Source organism: Leishmania mexicana, chromosome 30 (genome assembly GCF_000234665.1).
Source record: "Leishmania mexicana MHOM/GT/2001/U1103 complete genome, chromosome 30".
Taxonomy (NCBI): Eukaryota; Euglenozoa; class Kinetoplastea; order Trypanosomatida; family Trypanosomatidae; genus Leishmania; species Leishmania mexicana.
The window spans coordinates 1269508-1283696 of record NC_018334.1 but is presented as its reverse complement, the minus strand read 5'-3'; the positions used below and the strand labels follow the sequence as shown (position 1 = coordinate 1283696).

The following is a 14189-nucleotide window of genomic DNA, read 5'->3' as shown; positions in this document are numbered from 1 at the left end:
GTAGGACGCGATGCGAATGTGGCGGGGTGCATCAGCCCCCGTCTACCCTGTCTCTCATCACCAAGCCTGTCTGGAGCGTGGCTCCTGCCCTTCCAGTCAGTCTGGATGCCGCCTTTCTTTGTCAACTCTCCATCCAACGCCTCCGATGTGCCCTGCCTCTCCTCCCCCCTCCTCACACCAAAAAAATCTGTTCATTATCCTCCGCTCTGAAACACCGCCATCCCCCCCCCCTGCTCCTTTACGCCAAACCACCACAGGTACACGCCGGCACCGTTCGTGTGCTACACACATACGCACACTTTGGTTGGTACTCAGCTACTCTTACCTTTCGACCAAACACGATGCGGCAGCTGAAGCACCTGGACGTTTTCCCAAAGTTCGACCGCAAGTTTGAGCAGGATGCGCGGCACCGCACCGTGTCGGGCGGTGTCTTCTCTGTCGTCGCCGTTGTCGTTATTATCTGGCTCCTCGTCGGCGAAGTCCGCTACTTCCTCTCAGTCGAGGAGCACCAAGAGATGTTTGTGGACACCAAGGTTGGGGGTGACATGCAAGTCACTGTCAACGTCACCTTCAACCACGTGCCGTGCGACCTCATCACTCTGGACGCCGTGGACATCTTTGGCGTATTTGCGAACGACGTAGAGGGCAACACAGTGAAGCAGCGCATAGACACGGCGACGGGGCAGGTGATCAGTGCCGCACGTGCCATTGTGGATGAGAAGAAGGTGGTGACCAAGGCGATCGACGCGGACGGGGCGGAGAAGGAAAACTGCCCCAGCTGCTACGGCGCTGAGCGCCACCCGGGAGATTGCTGTCACACCTGCGAGGATGTCCGGCAGGCGTACGTGCGGAGAGGGTGGAAGCTGGACATCGATGAAATTAGCGTGGAGCAGTGCGCCGAAGATCGCATCAAGATGGCCACCGCTGCTTTTGGAAAGGAGGGGTGCAACTTGTACGCAACCTTCGCGGCCTCGCGCGCCACTGGCAGCCTGCAGTTCATTCCCGGTCGCATCTACGAGACCCTTGGTCGGCGGATGCACGATCTCATGGGTAGCGCCACCCGCAAGCTGGACCTCAGCCACACCGTGCACACCCTCGAGTTTGGCGACCCCTTCCCAGGCCAGCAGAATCCGCTGGACGGCACCGCCCAAGGATCTGCCCTCAGCGGGGACGCGAAGGATGCGATGAACGGCCGCTTCAGCTACTTTGTGAAGCTCGTCCCGACCACGTACCAGCGCTACTCCCTCATCACAGGCCTGCAAGACACGGTGGAGTCGAACCAGTACTCGGCCACGCACCACTTCACCCCGAGTGAAGCGGCGAAGGCGGAGTCGCAGGCGCCAAAGAAGCAGGAGATTGTTCCTGGCGTGTTCATGACGTATGACCTCTCTCCTGTGCGTATTCTGGTTCAGGAGAGGCATCCGTACCCCTCCCTGGCCCACTTTGTGCTGCAGGTGTGCGCCGTGTGTGGTGGAGTACTGACCGTGGTGGGCCTGGTGGACTCCCTGTGCTTCCACAGTGTCCGCAAGATCCGCAAAATGTGTACCGGGAAGCTGTTGTAGTCGATTGGCGAAGCCAAGACAAAGAAACGCATCAATGACAGAGTGAGCAGGCAGTCAATGTGCCCCCTCACAACCTGCAAGAGAAGAAGGGGGAGGCGACGGTGCGTGGGTGGAGTAGAGCCGCATCGCTCGCGGTGACTGCTGATCTGCTGTGTTCAGTCACGGCCACCACCCCTTTCTCCCCTCACCCGCGTACTTTCAGCCGAACCGCCCAGTGGTTGATGTGATCACTTTTTCTTTGAGGGGAGGGGAGTAATGGGCCGCAGCTCGGTGCCGGATGCTCACATCCTCTTTCGCCTCGCTCTCTGTGTCGACGGAGAGGGCAAGCAATCGTCTCTCCTCGTCCTCCATGGTCTTGCTTTTCACGGTGGCTCTTGGGGCCTTCGTACCCCTTGTGAACACCCGTGCAGGATTGCATCGACGCACACGCAAGAAGCCGTGCATCGTACGGGCGTGTGTGTGTGTGTGTGTGTGTGTGTGTGACAGTGCATCCAGCTGCACAGCACAAAAGAACTTTGAAGTCGTGTCTCGTTCAGCGTTTCCAGGCGAATCGACCCCCACCCCCCACCCCCTCCCTCGACACCCAGCTCTCCACCGCACGTGGTGGTACCCTCTCACGTGCAACCCCCCCCCTCTTTTGCTCTGATATGCTCCCCTTTCGCCGAGCTGCGTGTGGCGGTGTGCTGGCGCCGGTGTGCAATGTGGTTCTCCCTCTCCTGCTGCTGTTGCTGCACTCCAGCTCGATCATCGTCACGGCTGCGACGTACGAGTCGAAGATAGAGGCCGGGGAGACGGAGTGCTATACCGAAGTCTTGGAGGCGGGCGGCACTCTGGGCTTTACCTTCCGCGTCACCGACGGCGGCGCCTTCGACGTGAACGCCGTGATGAAGGTGCGCTTCACGCCGCCGGTGGACAGGACAATGGATCTGAGCCGCTTCCACTACAACGCCCACTTTGCCGGGCTGCGGGACCGACAGCGCGAGATGGTGCTGAACACGTGGCAGCGCGCCACCGACGGTAGCTACACCTACACGGCGCCGCCAATCCTCAAGACCCGCCACGGGCTGCCAGAGGAGGTGTCCGTATGCTTCGACAACAGCTTCTCCACCCTCTCGCCCAAGTGGGTGCGGTTCAATATCATGAAGCGCGACGTGCTGGAGGTGGACCCAGACGCGGTGAATAAGGTGGAAAGCGCAATGGAGGAGGAGCTACACCGCTACGGTACCATCCTCTTCGGCCTCGCGCAGGATGCGAACGCCCTGCAGCTTGTCGGTGAGTCGGACCGCGTAAAGCTGAACTCCCTGGCAAAGATCATGGCGGCAGGACTGGTGCTCAACGCCATGGTTCTGCTGATCATGGCCGCCTACCAGTACGCGTCACTCTCGCGCTTTCTCGCTTGCCAGGTCCGGCATGGCAAGTTCAGCATCTCCACAAGATAGCGTGTGCAGAGGCAACGGGGCGCTCTCCTGTCCTCCGGGGCGTGTGCGTGAGTGTGTATCATCGTTGTCTGTCCTGGTGGCGTCGGCCTTCTTTTCCCTCCTCCCCCTCCTCCTCGATGTCCACTGCTGCCCTCCCCCCTCCCCGATGCTGTGAGGACCGCGGCACTTCATCTGCGAACCACTCTGCGCACACCTTGTGTCCTTGGCGAATGCCGCATCTCCAAAACCTGCGGCGCCGCGAGAAATCCGAAACGCGCCACGGGCTTTCCCTTATCATTTTTCCGCACCTCTGGCCCACCAGGTGCCGAGGACGGTGTCACTCACCAGGCCAAGGTGAGGTGGCCCGGCTAGACGTGGGGTCTAGCTGTGCGCGGGCTATCCGCTGCCCTGCCTCCTTTCATGTAAGCGCACGCCGTCTCTCCGCCTCTCTCTCGTCCACGCTCTCGTGCTCACCTCCTCACACAGAAGCAACGCAGACACAGAAGGAAAGCGCGCGCGTGGAGCGATGTTGCGTCGCCTGCACACGCGAATCATTGGCATGGGCTCCGTCTGTGGCCTCGCGCCATCCCCGCCGGCGGAGCTGTTCCTCAAGACCCTTCCTTCGCCGTGCGACGTTGACCCGGCGAAGTACCGCCGCTTTCAGAGAGAGGAGGCGGAAGCGCACGCCGCGCGGCCGCACCTCACGACTGCTGCGGCCTCTCCGTTGAGCGCCCCAGAGCCGTTTTACGACATGGTCGATGCGTCAGCGGGACACAAGCACGTTGCCATGCTCACGCGCGAGGGCAACCTCATCACCGTCGGCGACAACCGGTACGGACAGACCGGGGCACTGAACCCGGAAGGCGAGGGCAGCGGTGGTGACGCGGCGGCTTCCCCGTCTCTCTCCCATGGCAGCACTCGCCACGGCAGCGGAAGCAGCAGCGTTGTGCGCGCCTCGTCCGTCGTTGCCGATCTTGACCCGCTCTATATCGACCTCGACGGGGCATTTCCGCAAGCCGATTCCTCCGTCATCCGCGTCGCGTGCGGCTCGAACTTCACCCTGGTCTACCAGCGCAACGGTCGTCGTGTCATTGCGTTCGGCAACAACCACATGGGGCAACTGGGGGTGGGGCACAAGCAGCGCATAGACGGTGTGCGCGGGTTCATGGAATGGGATCCGACGGCGTCGTGGTGGCCAGCGGAGCGGGCGTGTGTGCTAGAAACCATGTACTGCGGCTTCAATCACGCGGTGGCCACACTCAGCGACGGCGGACTCTACGCATTTGGGTGCAATAACTGGGGGGAGCTCGGCATCGGCAACAGCGACGCGCCAATGTCGCCGACACGGATCGCGTTCTTTGAGGAGCGCGACATGCGCGTCGTCAAAGTGGCCCTCGGCAACTCCTTCACCCTATTTCTCACGAAGGAGGGACGCGTGTTTGGGTGCGGCGCGACAAACGGCGGCCAGCTGCCGCCGAACGCGTTCGACCCGGTGCCCATCCCCCTCACACGCTCTTTCCAGCAGCACGGAAGCGACGAGGCGCGGCACACCGTGTGCGGCGCGCCAAAGCTGATTCGCGTGAAGGACATCGCCTGTGCCGGCAGCCTCGCCGTCTTTGTGAGCGCCAAGAACGAGCTCCTGATTCAAGGGTCGCTGCCCGAGTACGGTGTCATGATCCCGTCGCCGCGCTTCGCGGCAGTGGACCAGGGCCCGGCGCTCAAGTACTTCGCCGCGCGCATGGGTCCACAGACGTCGGAGACGGACTACGATATTGTGGGGCTGACGGGTGGTCCATCCACGCTGCTGGTGCGGTATCGCAACGGCTGCGTCGCCGCCCTCGGGGCCAACACAGAGGGGCAGCTGCACAATATCACCAAGGTTCTGAACGGCAAGCGCGTCAACCTCGCACCAGCCTTCAAAGCGACAGAGCTGTTCCCGATGTTGGTGCCGGCGACGCCGCTGTGGGACACGGCGTGGTTTGCGTCCGGCAAGGGGTTCAACCTGCTTTTCGACAAGAACGAGGCCTACCACGTGCCTGAGAGCGCCGCGCCGATCGAGCTGCCGCCCGGGAGCGGCAATGCGCGGTGCGTCGCCCTCAATCGCCAGCAGCGCCTTCGCGCGTCGCTCAAATGAGCCGCAACACGCGTGCACTTTGGTCGGTGCCCGCAATGGTTTTCGGAAAGTTGTTTAAAATACAAAGAAGCACCCCCGCTCTGCGAAAAGCGGGCACCGCCTCCCATGACAGCCCCGCTTGCAAGCGGCACCCCCGCCGCGCGCCGTTACGCGCCCCCCTTTCTTTCCCCACCGCGCCCCAGGGCCCCCTCCCCTCCCACCCCACGGATCCCGGAACCCGCCGCCCCCCATCCACCGCGGCCCGGCGCAACCCCCCAACCCGGTCGGGGCCGACCCAACAACAACGGAGACACGTTTTCCGTCAGCAGCCCCTCGATCTTTTCAAACTGGCAAAGAGGAGTCACCATACCCAAGTGGTTACGGGGACTGACTAGAAATCAGTTGCGATCTCGCGCGCAGGTTCGAATCCTGCTGGTGACGCTTTTCCCACCCTCTTGGGTGGGGGGGGGGGGGTAAAAGTTATGCCGCGACCCGGGATCGAACCAGGGACCTTCAGATCTTCAGTCTGACGCTCTCCCAACTGAGCTATCGCGGCTTAGCGTTCAGCTGCTAAACATGGAAAGGGGTCATGGTGCGCCAGAATCCCCACTTCTTCGGGCCAGCCAAAGCCAGTTGCCCACAACTTCCTCGAATATCCCGCGGGACACAAACAGAAACTGCACGCAGCACCAAAAAAGTAAGCGTTCGCTGTTTGCGTGCTTGGATCTCCAGAAGTGCACATATCCTCCACAGAACATCCTCCACGCCTGCACTTTTCCCCCTCCAAGAGCACCTAAGAGACCAATGCGCGCCCGAACCCACCATTGGCGAGAACACCACGCAACCCTACCAGAGCTGCTTGATTTCACTGGTCTTCCCACGTTTCCCCCTTTTCTCTCAGCTCTCCACTCTTTCTCATTATTCACATTCTTCACGCGTGCCGCCACGCATCCCATCTCATCTACACGTAGGTACCCCGCGCTCAGCCATTCCTCCGGTTTCCATAGGAAAATGGTCAGCTTTCTCGCGCTTGAAGTAAACCTTGTGATGGTGCCAGTCCTGACTCTCTTCCTGCTCTACTGCGTTCCCATACGAGCCATCTCCGCCACAGCAGAGCGCATCACTCGCCTTGTGGAAGGGTACAACATCAGCGGATTGACAATTATGTCCGCCGTGGCCATCATATCGTCTTTCTCGTTTCTTTTCCACATCCTCGAGTGGCAATCCAAGTATGCCGCGAAGCAGCGCTTCACCGATATCAGCCTGCAGCTGCAGCACGACAACAAGCGGCTGCGACTGGAACGCAACATGTACATCCAGCTTGTTACCTGCGTCCTGTGCCTCGCTGTCAAGAAGTATGCGGCGCTTCTGAGCCATCAAGAACCTCGCCGCGAAGCATCCGCTGCTCCTTCTCGCGGAACCGCGTCAACGGCGCACATGAAGACAGCGTAATCGTGTGTGCTGCCGCCCGTTCATACTCTTCATTGTAAAAGCTCTTCCGTTGCCGTTGTCGCCGAACTGTGTCCTCTCTCCATCCGTTGTCTTGCTCGAGACCCATCTTCATCTCATCAAGATTGCTCGCGCCTCCAGCTGAGTTTTTCCTTGGCTGTAGCACAGTGCGGTGCTGCCCCATCAATGGTATCGCTTCACCCACGTTGTTGTACCTTGGGTATTCTGAGACGAGATTCCTCTCTGTGCACTCCTTCCTTTCTGCGTGGCACTCAACGGCTTCTTTCAACCACATCCTTCTCCACTTTCCACCTTTGATTTCACGACCAAGAAAGCAAAGTCTCTCACTACATGAGCGTACACTCGTCTGCACAAGCGGCGGCGCCAGCTCCAGCGAGTCCGCAAGGACCAGAATCGGATATCAGCGGTAGGGTTACTACAGCCAACGAGCTAACAGTGAAGAAGAAAAAGAAGCTCTTGAATGACGTCAACATCAAGTTCAGTTTCCCCAGCGGCGCCACATACGAAGGGAGTGTCAGGGATGGAAGAATCGAGGGATACGGCGTCTATACTTATGCCCAAATCGGCGATGTCTACGAGGGCGAGTGGAAAGCAGACCTCAAGCATGGTCAGGGCTGTTACACCTTCGCAAACGGCGACAAGTACACTGGGCAGTGGTACATGGGCAAGAAACAAGGAAAGGGACAGTTTGTGTTCGCCAATGGTAACGAGTATGTCGGCTCATGGAAGACGAATCAAATGAACGGCTACGGTGTCTTTGTGCTCGCGTCGAACGGTGACCGCTACGAAGGCTATTGGAGCGAGGGCGTCCGGCAAGGGGAGGGGTGCCTCTACTACGGAAACGGTGACTTGTACGACGGCGAGTGGTGTAGCGGCCAGCAGCAAGGCCTCGGCGTTTTTTTTCAATCGAACGACGACTTGTACTGTGGTCAGTGGGATGCCGGAGTCATGGACGGAAAAGGCGTCTTGCGAGAGAAGGGCATTCTCTTCCTCGTCGAATACGTAGGAGGCTACCTCATTTTAAAGCTAAGGCACAGCAACTCCCTCGACGAGACAGAGAAAGAGTGGGCGCCCGCCTACCAACATTATCTTGCCTGGGTTGAGCATCACCAAGCTCCGACTGAGTCAACGCTATCGACCAAGGAAGAGAGCAAGCTCAGAGACGAGCTTCAAGCAGTCCTCGCTGAAAACAGCATTCTTCGCAAGCGGCTTGAAGGCCTACTTGCCCTGCATCAGCCGAAAGGTCGCTCGGATAACTCAGGCGGAAAGTCACAGACTACGTTTCTTTTGGCTGCTCTGGAGGAGGCTGGCGCAGAGTACTGGAAGCAGTCACTGCGAAAGCTGGAGGGCAGAGTAAAGCTACTGGAGTGCACGCTTGCCGAACGTGTTGTGGAGGTGCGAAAGCTTAGTGAGCAGCTGAAAAAGAGAGATGCTAAAGTACACGAGCTAGAACTCGGAATCGCAGCGCGCAAGGTGTGGCTTTGTGGCACGAAGCATAACTGTGCGAAGGAAACACCACCATTCAACGCACAAACGCTATGTGCGCTCCCAGAACCCCTAGAAATGGACATTATCGACGCCGACGAGGTGAATCAGCTGAGGGAGCGGAATGCTGGGCTGGTGAGGCTGAACGAAGAGCTGCAACGGAAGGTGGCCTTTCTCACCGCTGAAAACGCAAAGCTTGCTTTGAAGGAGGAAGCCGCCGAAGAGCAGTATGACAAACTCACGGAGGAGGTGGAGAAGTTGCGGGTGACTTTGGAAAATGAGCGCCGCGTCAACATGAGTAGTGAGCCGCCAAAGGCTGGAGACACGACTGCAACTGCAGCAGTGTCAGTGTCTGCGGCAGTGGGGGTGTCTCCACTGGTGTCGCTACCGTTTTCACCCGAGAAGAGCTTAGCACCTGAAGAGCTTCAGCAGAAGCTCATACAGGCAAACCGGCTAAACATCGAGCTGCGGCTTAGAATGGGTGAACTGGAGCGAACAGCTCAGCCGAAGCGATGCGTCGCAGCACTATCCTTATCCACACAGGAGGCTTCCGGAATCGAGCGCGAGAATGAGATGCTGCGCTCTGTAGTGACGAGTCTCAAAGCAGAATTAGTGGTGATGCAGAGCGCTTCGAACGATGCAGAGCAGCGAATCGTTCTTGCCCATCAGCGACAGGTGGAGCTGGAGGAGTCCATGAAGGTGATCACACACCGCAAAGCAGCAAATCCGCAGTTGCAGGAGGCACTGGAGCGGAAGTCTACGCGAATCGAGAATCTAGAACTGGAAAACGCGGAGCTCGCTCGACTGCTGGATGAGACCCGTGCAGACCTGGAGGAGAGGCAGGCAATATCTGTGGCAACGAAACGGCAGCCGAGTTTTGAATCGTCGACCGTCGGCGGCGCACTCAGCGAGCTCGAGTCCGCTCAAAAGGAAGTGAAAAAACTGCAGAGGCGGATGAAGAAGTTCACAGGCGAGCGAAACAGTGTGACAGAACGGGTCTACGAGTTGCAAGTGCGGTTGGCTCGCACCGATCGAACCCTCGGTGCACTGCAGGGCCGGGTGATCGTGATTGCCTCCATCGCTGACGGTGGTATCGGTGGCGCAGCAGTGGCGGATGCGGCCGCGAGGGTCGATGCCGCCGATTGCACGAAGCTGGCGCTGAGCGACTGTGGAGAGGAGACAACCTACCAGTACGACTATTGCTTTGGTAAAGATGCCTCTGTGGAGCAAGTCTTCGCTGAGCTTTGCGGCCCTTTGGCTTTTGTGTGGTCGGGCTACCAGTTGGCGCTTATGACGGTCGGGGAGTTTCGCTCAGGGAAGACAGGCCTCGTGAAAGAGATACTTCCTCTTTTCACAAAATACCTGTCAAAGGAAGCTGAAGAGAGCCCACAACGCTTGTTTTTCAGCTTTACGTACCGTGTCGCCGTTGTTGAGATTGCTGCGCGTGGAGGCTTCGACTGTGCATCAGGGGACAACGTCACGGAGGTGTGCTGCGATTCGAGCGGATTTGTGCAGCCGAAGAACGTGCGCTTCATCGAGTGCACAAGTGGCAGCATTTCCATTGTGGTCGACAACCTTCTTGCCAAACGGCGACAGCACTACAACGGCCGCTCACATACCTGGATCCAGCTCCAGTGTGTACGGACAAGCGTTGCGCGCCAGTGCCAGACAGTTGGCAGACTGACCATTTTCGACTGGTGCGGCAGCGCCTTGCTTGCATCGCAGAAGAAGGACATCGAGAGCGCGCGCTTTGCGAACGCGTCTAGCCAGGGTCTGCGAGACCTCATCACAGCACTCGGTGGCAAACTGTCTGTGATTCCGTACACAAAATCTCTAGAGACGTCGCTGCTTTTTGACTTGCTCGGTGGCAACTCGGTAACTGCGGTGATCGGTCGCATACGATCCTCCGCGGAGCACATCGAGGAGACCCTTCGAACACTTCATGTTTTGACTTCTCTCGTCGGTGTGCACAACGGACCTCTGGTGCCCGATAATCAAACCAGCGATGAGATTCGTTGGCAGGGTATTGTCGCGGCGCTGTGTTCCGACCACATAGCGGGGAGAGAGCTGAAGGCAGTGGAAAACATCCGGGAGCTCTAGAGCAGCGCGGGTCTCTTGTGTGCTACAAAGTGTGCATACCTTACGGGTTCTTCCCCTCCCATTGTTTGTTATATCGTATCATAACTCTGTCTTAAGCAGCATGTGAACAGTCTTTTTCTTGACGCCTTGAAGTGTTCTTCCCTCAGGGCTTTCTGCAAGAGCACAAGAGGAAGGGGTTATCGCAAAGCGATGTGAAGCGAGTAAAGACTCTCCGCCATTCCCATTGACATGCTTCGCCAAGCGCTCACCTTCTCTGTCTCCTGTTAACCTCTTCTTCTCTTTTCAGATCTCGAGGAACCGACCACTTTGTAGGGCTTTGCGGTTTCCCACCACGACAGGGTGTATTGGGTGATGGAAACAGGTGGGATACGTATGTGCACCTATTTGCTCGTAGTGTTGTCGAGACCGCGAGTGGAGGGAGAGCAGAGTGGTAGACTCTTGCACGGAAAGCGGAAAGTCGCCGGTGAGGACGAGGTGCGAAGATGTATGGGAATGCATCATGCCCTCGACATCGTTCTCTCTCCCTTTTATTCTTTCCCATGTGGCTGCTCTGTGGCTGTCGCGACTGCACAGGGACTGGCTGCAAGCTGCTTTAGCGGCGTCGCCATGTTCATCTGTAACTGCTGTGCCTTCATTCTCTCTTTTTTTCTTCTCGCAGTGCTTTTCACATGGCTGTGAGGGGGCCCTACAGGAACCATTCACCATTTCTTTGCTTGGATCACAACGCTCAAGATACACACACACACACAATGCCGTTTCGCGACAGCGTAACACTGTATGGCTTTGAAGCTGTAGACGTGCGCCGTGACTGTTCCTGCGACTGCCAACTTCTGCTTGCTCATGAAGTGCCGCTTCGTGCGATCCCCTTACTGCTTCTTGGCTCTCATAAAGACGCGCATGTCGCCCATGGGCTTCCTCAGCCTCACTACTCTTTGCTGCTCTTCGTCTCCCTACTTGCTCTCTCGCTGTTCTGTCTTTGGGCCTTGTTTCGTCTGTGGTCCTTTGCGTTGAGATGATTGTCACACAGAGGCCACTTTTAGGCGGCATCCATGGTGCGACGGCGCCTTGTTATCGATCCGATTTGGAGAGTGATCGATGCACAGCAGTACCACTCTCTGTGGGAAGTCCTCTCTCATGAAGCTGTGTCCTACGGCTTCGTCGGATTCGACATGGAATGGACGACAACACTCCAAGTACCCGATGCGGACAGCAACAGCAACGGATCCCCAACGACATGCGGTACGTCTGGAAAGTCGAAGGCGCGTCGACTGCTGGGGCCCGTCGCGACGATTCAGCTAAGCACGTACTCATGCACAATTGTGGTTAAGTGGATCCACTTGCACGCCTTGACCGCCGGTGGCTTCGCCGATGTTCTCCGCGACCCGTTCGCTCCCGCGTCGGCTCGCTGGCCGTGCTACCGTGAGGGGCAAAAGCAAAACTCGGTGGCCCTTCTGCATGAAGTATACACAGACCTATTGCGCCTCATCCACGACCGACGCATATTCAAGACCGGCGTCGGCATCCATGGGGATGAGGTGAAGCTCCATCGCGATTACCCGGCGGTCCAGCTTCGGTCAGCGGTGGATCTGGTTGAGCTGGCAGATGCCTGTTTGCCTGACATGGTGCCTGATCACAGCCGTAAGCACACGGATCAGGAGGTGACTCTGGTAAGAACCGACTCTTTGCGCAGTCTCAAGAACATGTGCAGTGCCCTCACCGGGCGAGAGCTGGGCAAGGATATGGCTGTTGTGATGAGCGACTGGGGAGGCTGTCACGGCGCTCTAACGCCGCTGCAGATTGAGTACGCAGCACAAGACGCTGGGGCGTCGTACGACGTCTGTGTCGCCATTTTGAAGAGCGGTGGCTTCATCGTGGACAACTCGATCTCTGCCACACACTCAGACAGCACAGCAGCCCATTTGCCGTGGTGTACGGTGAAAGACCTTGACTGTCGTGAAGTGCTGGCTTGCTGCGCCAGACCGCCAATTAGTGCGTTTAAAGGCACCTCCGCTGCACTGAAAGACGCTGGGAACTCGGCAGCAGGAACCCTATGCGATGCCCTTGGAGCTGGCGTGAACGCGTCAGTGTCGAAGGAACCTTGCACTACTGCAGCGGACGAGGGTGGTCCGTTGCAGTGGTGCAAAGGTCGTGAGCGGCCGTACTATGACAACATCAGCGTCTTTGATCCCGACATGCAGCTGGCCTTCACAGTGGACAAGACCAAAGCGGATTGGTACGTAAACAAGAAGGGACTAGCGAGGGTGGTGCAGTGGCGCACGCCTGCCGGCGCGATAGTGAGGGAGGAAGAGAAGGCAACGTTCTCTGAGGCGGTGGATAACTTGGAGGTGTCCGCCATTCAGCTCAGCTTTGCGCCAGACTTTTCCCGCTACAGCGACGTGCACATCCGTCGCAACATGGACTACTTCAGGCAACCAAAGGAGAACATCTGCGTCGTGTGCAGTAGTGGCGGGTCGCTCGTGCGGTTTGCCGTCGTGCCACTAATGTACCGCCGCTTTTTCCCGAGTGTGTACATGAGTCACAACAGCTACGACCTTCTTTTGCTGTGCCCGCACTGCTTTGCCAAGTCTCGGCGGTTGTACGATCGCCTGCGCCAGAACGTTGCTGACGACTTTGGCATTCCACTCATGCATCTGCGCGGCAAGCAGCGTGACGAGTACGCGGATGTAATACGGAGGATGGAGCAGGCTATCGACGTACTGTCTGCTGCTTACGAGGAGGCAAAAGGACGAATGTTGGCCACAGCGGGGCACGAGGATGTGCAGGAGAGAGACTGCGATCTGCACCCGCGCCTCCGGCTTCGAGGGATGCAAGATTTTCTTTGTTTGATGGTGCACCGTGAGATATTGGACAAGGTATTCAGCTTCGCCAAAGCGCTCCACCATCACTACGAGTCCTTGCAAAGGCAAGGAGAAGCATGTGACAGCGGCAGCGATAAGAATGTAGTGGCCACACCCAGCGGTGCTTGTCGCCCTGAAGGGACGCCAACGAGGCACAAGAGGAGCGACAGACGCCACTGTCAGAAGGCCGGCACCGCTCGCGCAGCTGCCGCCACCATTCTGCCGGAGGAGCGGCGCACCATGATGATTGAATACCTGCAAACACACGCTCCTGCCTACCCATTCTTCGCACGCCAAAGAGGCGAGGACAGCCTTCAGGCCGGTTGGCAGCTTCAAGACGCTGTGTTTCACGCTGAGCGTAATGGCGCCGCATCGGCGCAAGGCGTACGTTTCATTTTGACCGGAGTTTCCGCATTGCCGGATGCTGCTGGATACGTGTGCAGGGAGAGCGCTGGAGTGCAGCAGGGCAACTCGAGCCGCAGTGTGCTGACTCGGTACTGGGTCGGCGAGCATTCGGAGCTGCTGGCACTGCTCCACACTTTGACTCGTGCGGAGGAGCGGCTGCGCCAGCCAGCGAGCAGCGATGAGATGAGGGAATCAAATGGCAGCCTTTCGCAGCGAAGCTCGCCACCCGCGGATATGACGGCCGATAGTGAGGTGTCGGAGGTGCCGTACGTGGACAGCCACGCGTTTCTGGTGATCCGTCTCCTCTTGGAAAAGTACTCCTATGCACCGTCGCTTGCCAAGACGGGTGACCACGCGGTAGGCCAATTCATCTTCCGCTGGCGCTCTAGTTTTCTGGAGGGCATGCATCCGCAGCACTTGCCGCGTGGGTGGACTCCGGAGGATGGCATTCTACGGTGACCGGCTGCCGCCAGTTTTACACTTGGGTGTGGTGAGTAATATATATGTGTGTGCGTGCGCCTCGCGCTCTCGGTCAAGTAGCGGGCTCGCAGCCGGCGGATGTGCGCTGGGGGTGCTTGTGCTTTCCGCCTTGAAACGGGAACAAGTAAGCGCTACAAGAGCATGATGGGTAGGAGGCTTCCGCGCATCGTGCCTCTCGCTAGGGAACCGCGCGCGCCACCCTCCTCGAAAAGGGGCCCTGAGGTGTGCAAGCGTTCGTTGCTGTGTTTTCCGCGTCCCCTTTGCTCCGTTTGGAACGCGCAACAAAAAAAGCGGAAGA

The 14189-nt window shown here is 58.4% G+C and overlaps 6 protein-coding genes across 6 annotated transcripts; all 6 read left to right on the top strand.

The window, feature by feature from the left end:
- Nucleotides 1–341: 341 nt before the first annotated feature.
- Nucleotides 342–1562, top strand: LMXM_30_2740 (conserved hypothetical protein; the record flags this gene model as incomplete). The annotated part of the gene is made up of 1 exon (XM_003877743.1): nt 342–1562. One exon carries the CDS (start codon nt 342–344, stop codon nt 1560–1562), a length of 1221 nt encoding a protein of 406 aa, XP_003877792.1.
- Nucleotides 1563–2209: 647 nt separating this feature from the next.
- LMXM_30_2730 (conserved hypothetical protein) lies at nt 2210–3001 on the top strand (the record flags this gene model as incomplete). The annotated part of the gene is made up of 1 exon (XM_003877742.1): nt 2210–3001. One exon carries the CDS (start codon nt 2210–2212, stop codon nt 2999–3001), a length of 792 nt encoding a protein of 263 aa, XP_003877791.1.
- Nucleotides 3002–3506: 505 nt separating this feature from the next.
- LMXM_30_2720 (conserved hypothetical protein) lies at nt 3507–5114 on the top strand (the record flags this gene model as incomplete). The annotated part of the gene is made up of 1 exon (XM_003877741.1): nt 3507–5114. The coding sequence occupies one exon, from the start codon at nt 3507–3509 to the stop codon at nt 5112–5114; it is 1608 nt and encodes a 535-aa protein (XP_003877790.1).
- Nucleotides 5115–6104: 990 nt separating this feature from the next.
- On the top strand, nt 6105–6545 carry LMXM_30_2715 (conserved hypothetical protein; the record flags this gene model as incomplete). The annotated part of the gene is made up of 1 exon (XM_003877740.1): nt 6105–6545. One exon carries the CDS (start codon nt 6105–6107, stop codon nt 6543–6545), a length of 441 nt encoding a protein of 146 aa, XP_003877789.1.
- A 348-nt stretch (nt 6546–6893) lies between these two features.
- On the top strand, nt 6894–10148 carry LMXM_30_2710 (phosphatidylinositol-4-phosphate 5-kinase-like protein; the record flags this gene model as incomplete). Its single annotated transcript, XM_003877739.1, has 1 exon — nt 6894–10148. The coding sequence occupies one exon, from the start codon at nt 6894–6896 to the stop codon at nt 10146–10148; it is 3255 nt and encodes a 1084-aa protein (XP_003877788.1).
- Nucleotides 10149–11197: 1049 nt separating this feature from the next.
- Nucleotides 11198–13870, top strand: LMXM_30_2700 (conserved hypothetical protein; the record flags this gene model as incomplete). Its single annotated transcript, XM_003877738.1, has 1 exon — nt 11198–13870. The coding sequence occupies one exon, from the start codon at nt 11198–11200 to the stop codon at nt 13868–13870; it is 2673 nt and encodes an 890-aa protein (XP_003877787.1).
- Nucleotides 13871–14189: the final 319 nt, after the last annotated feature.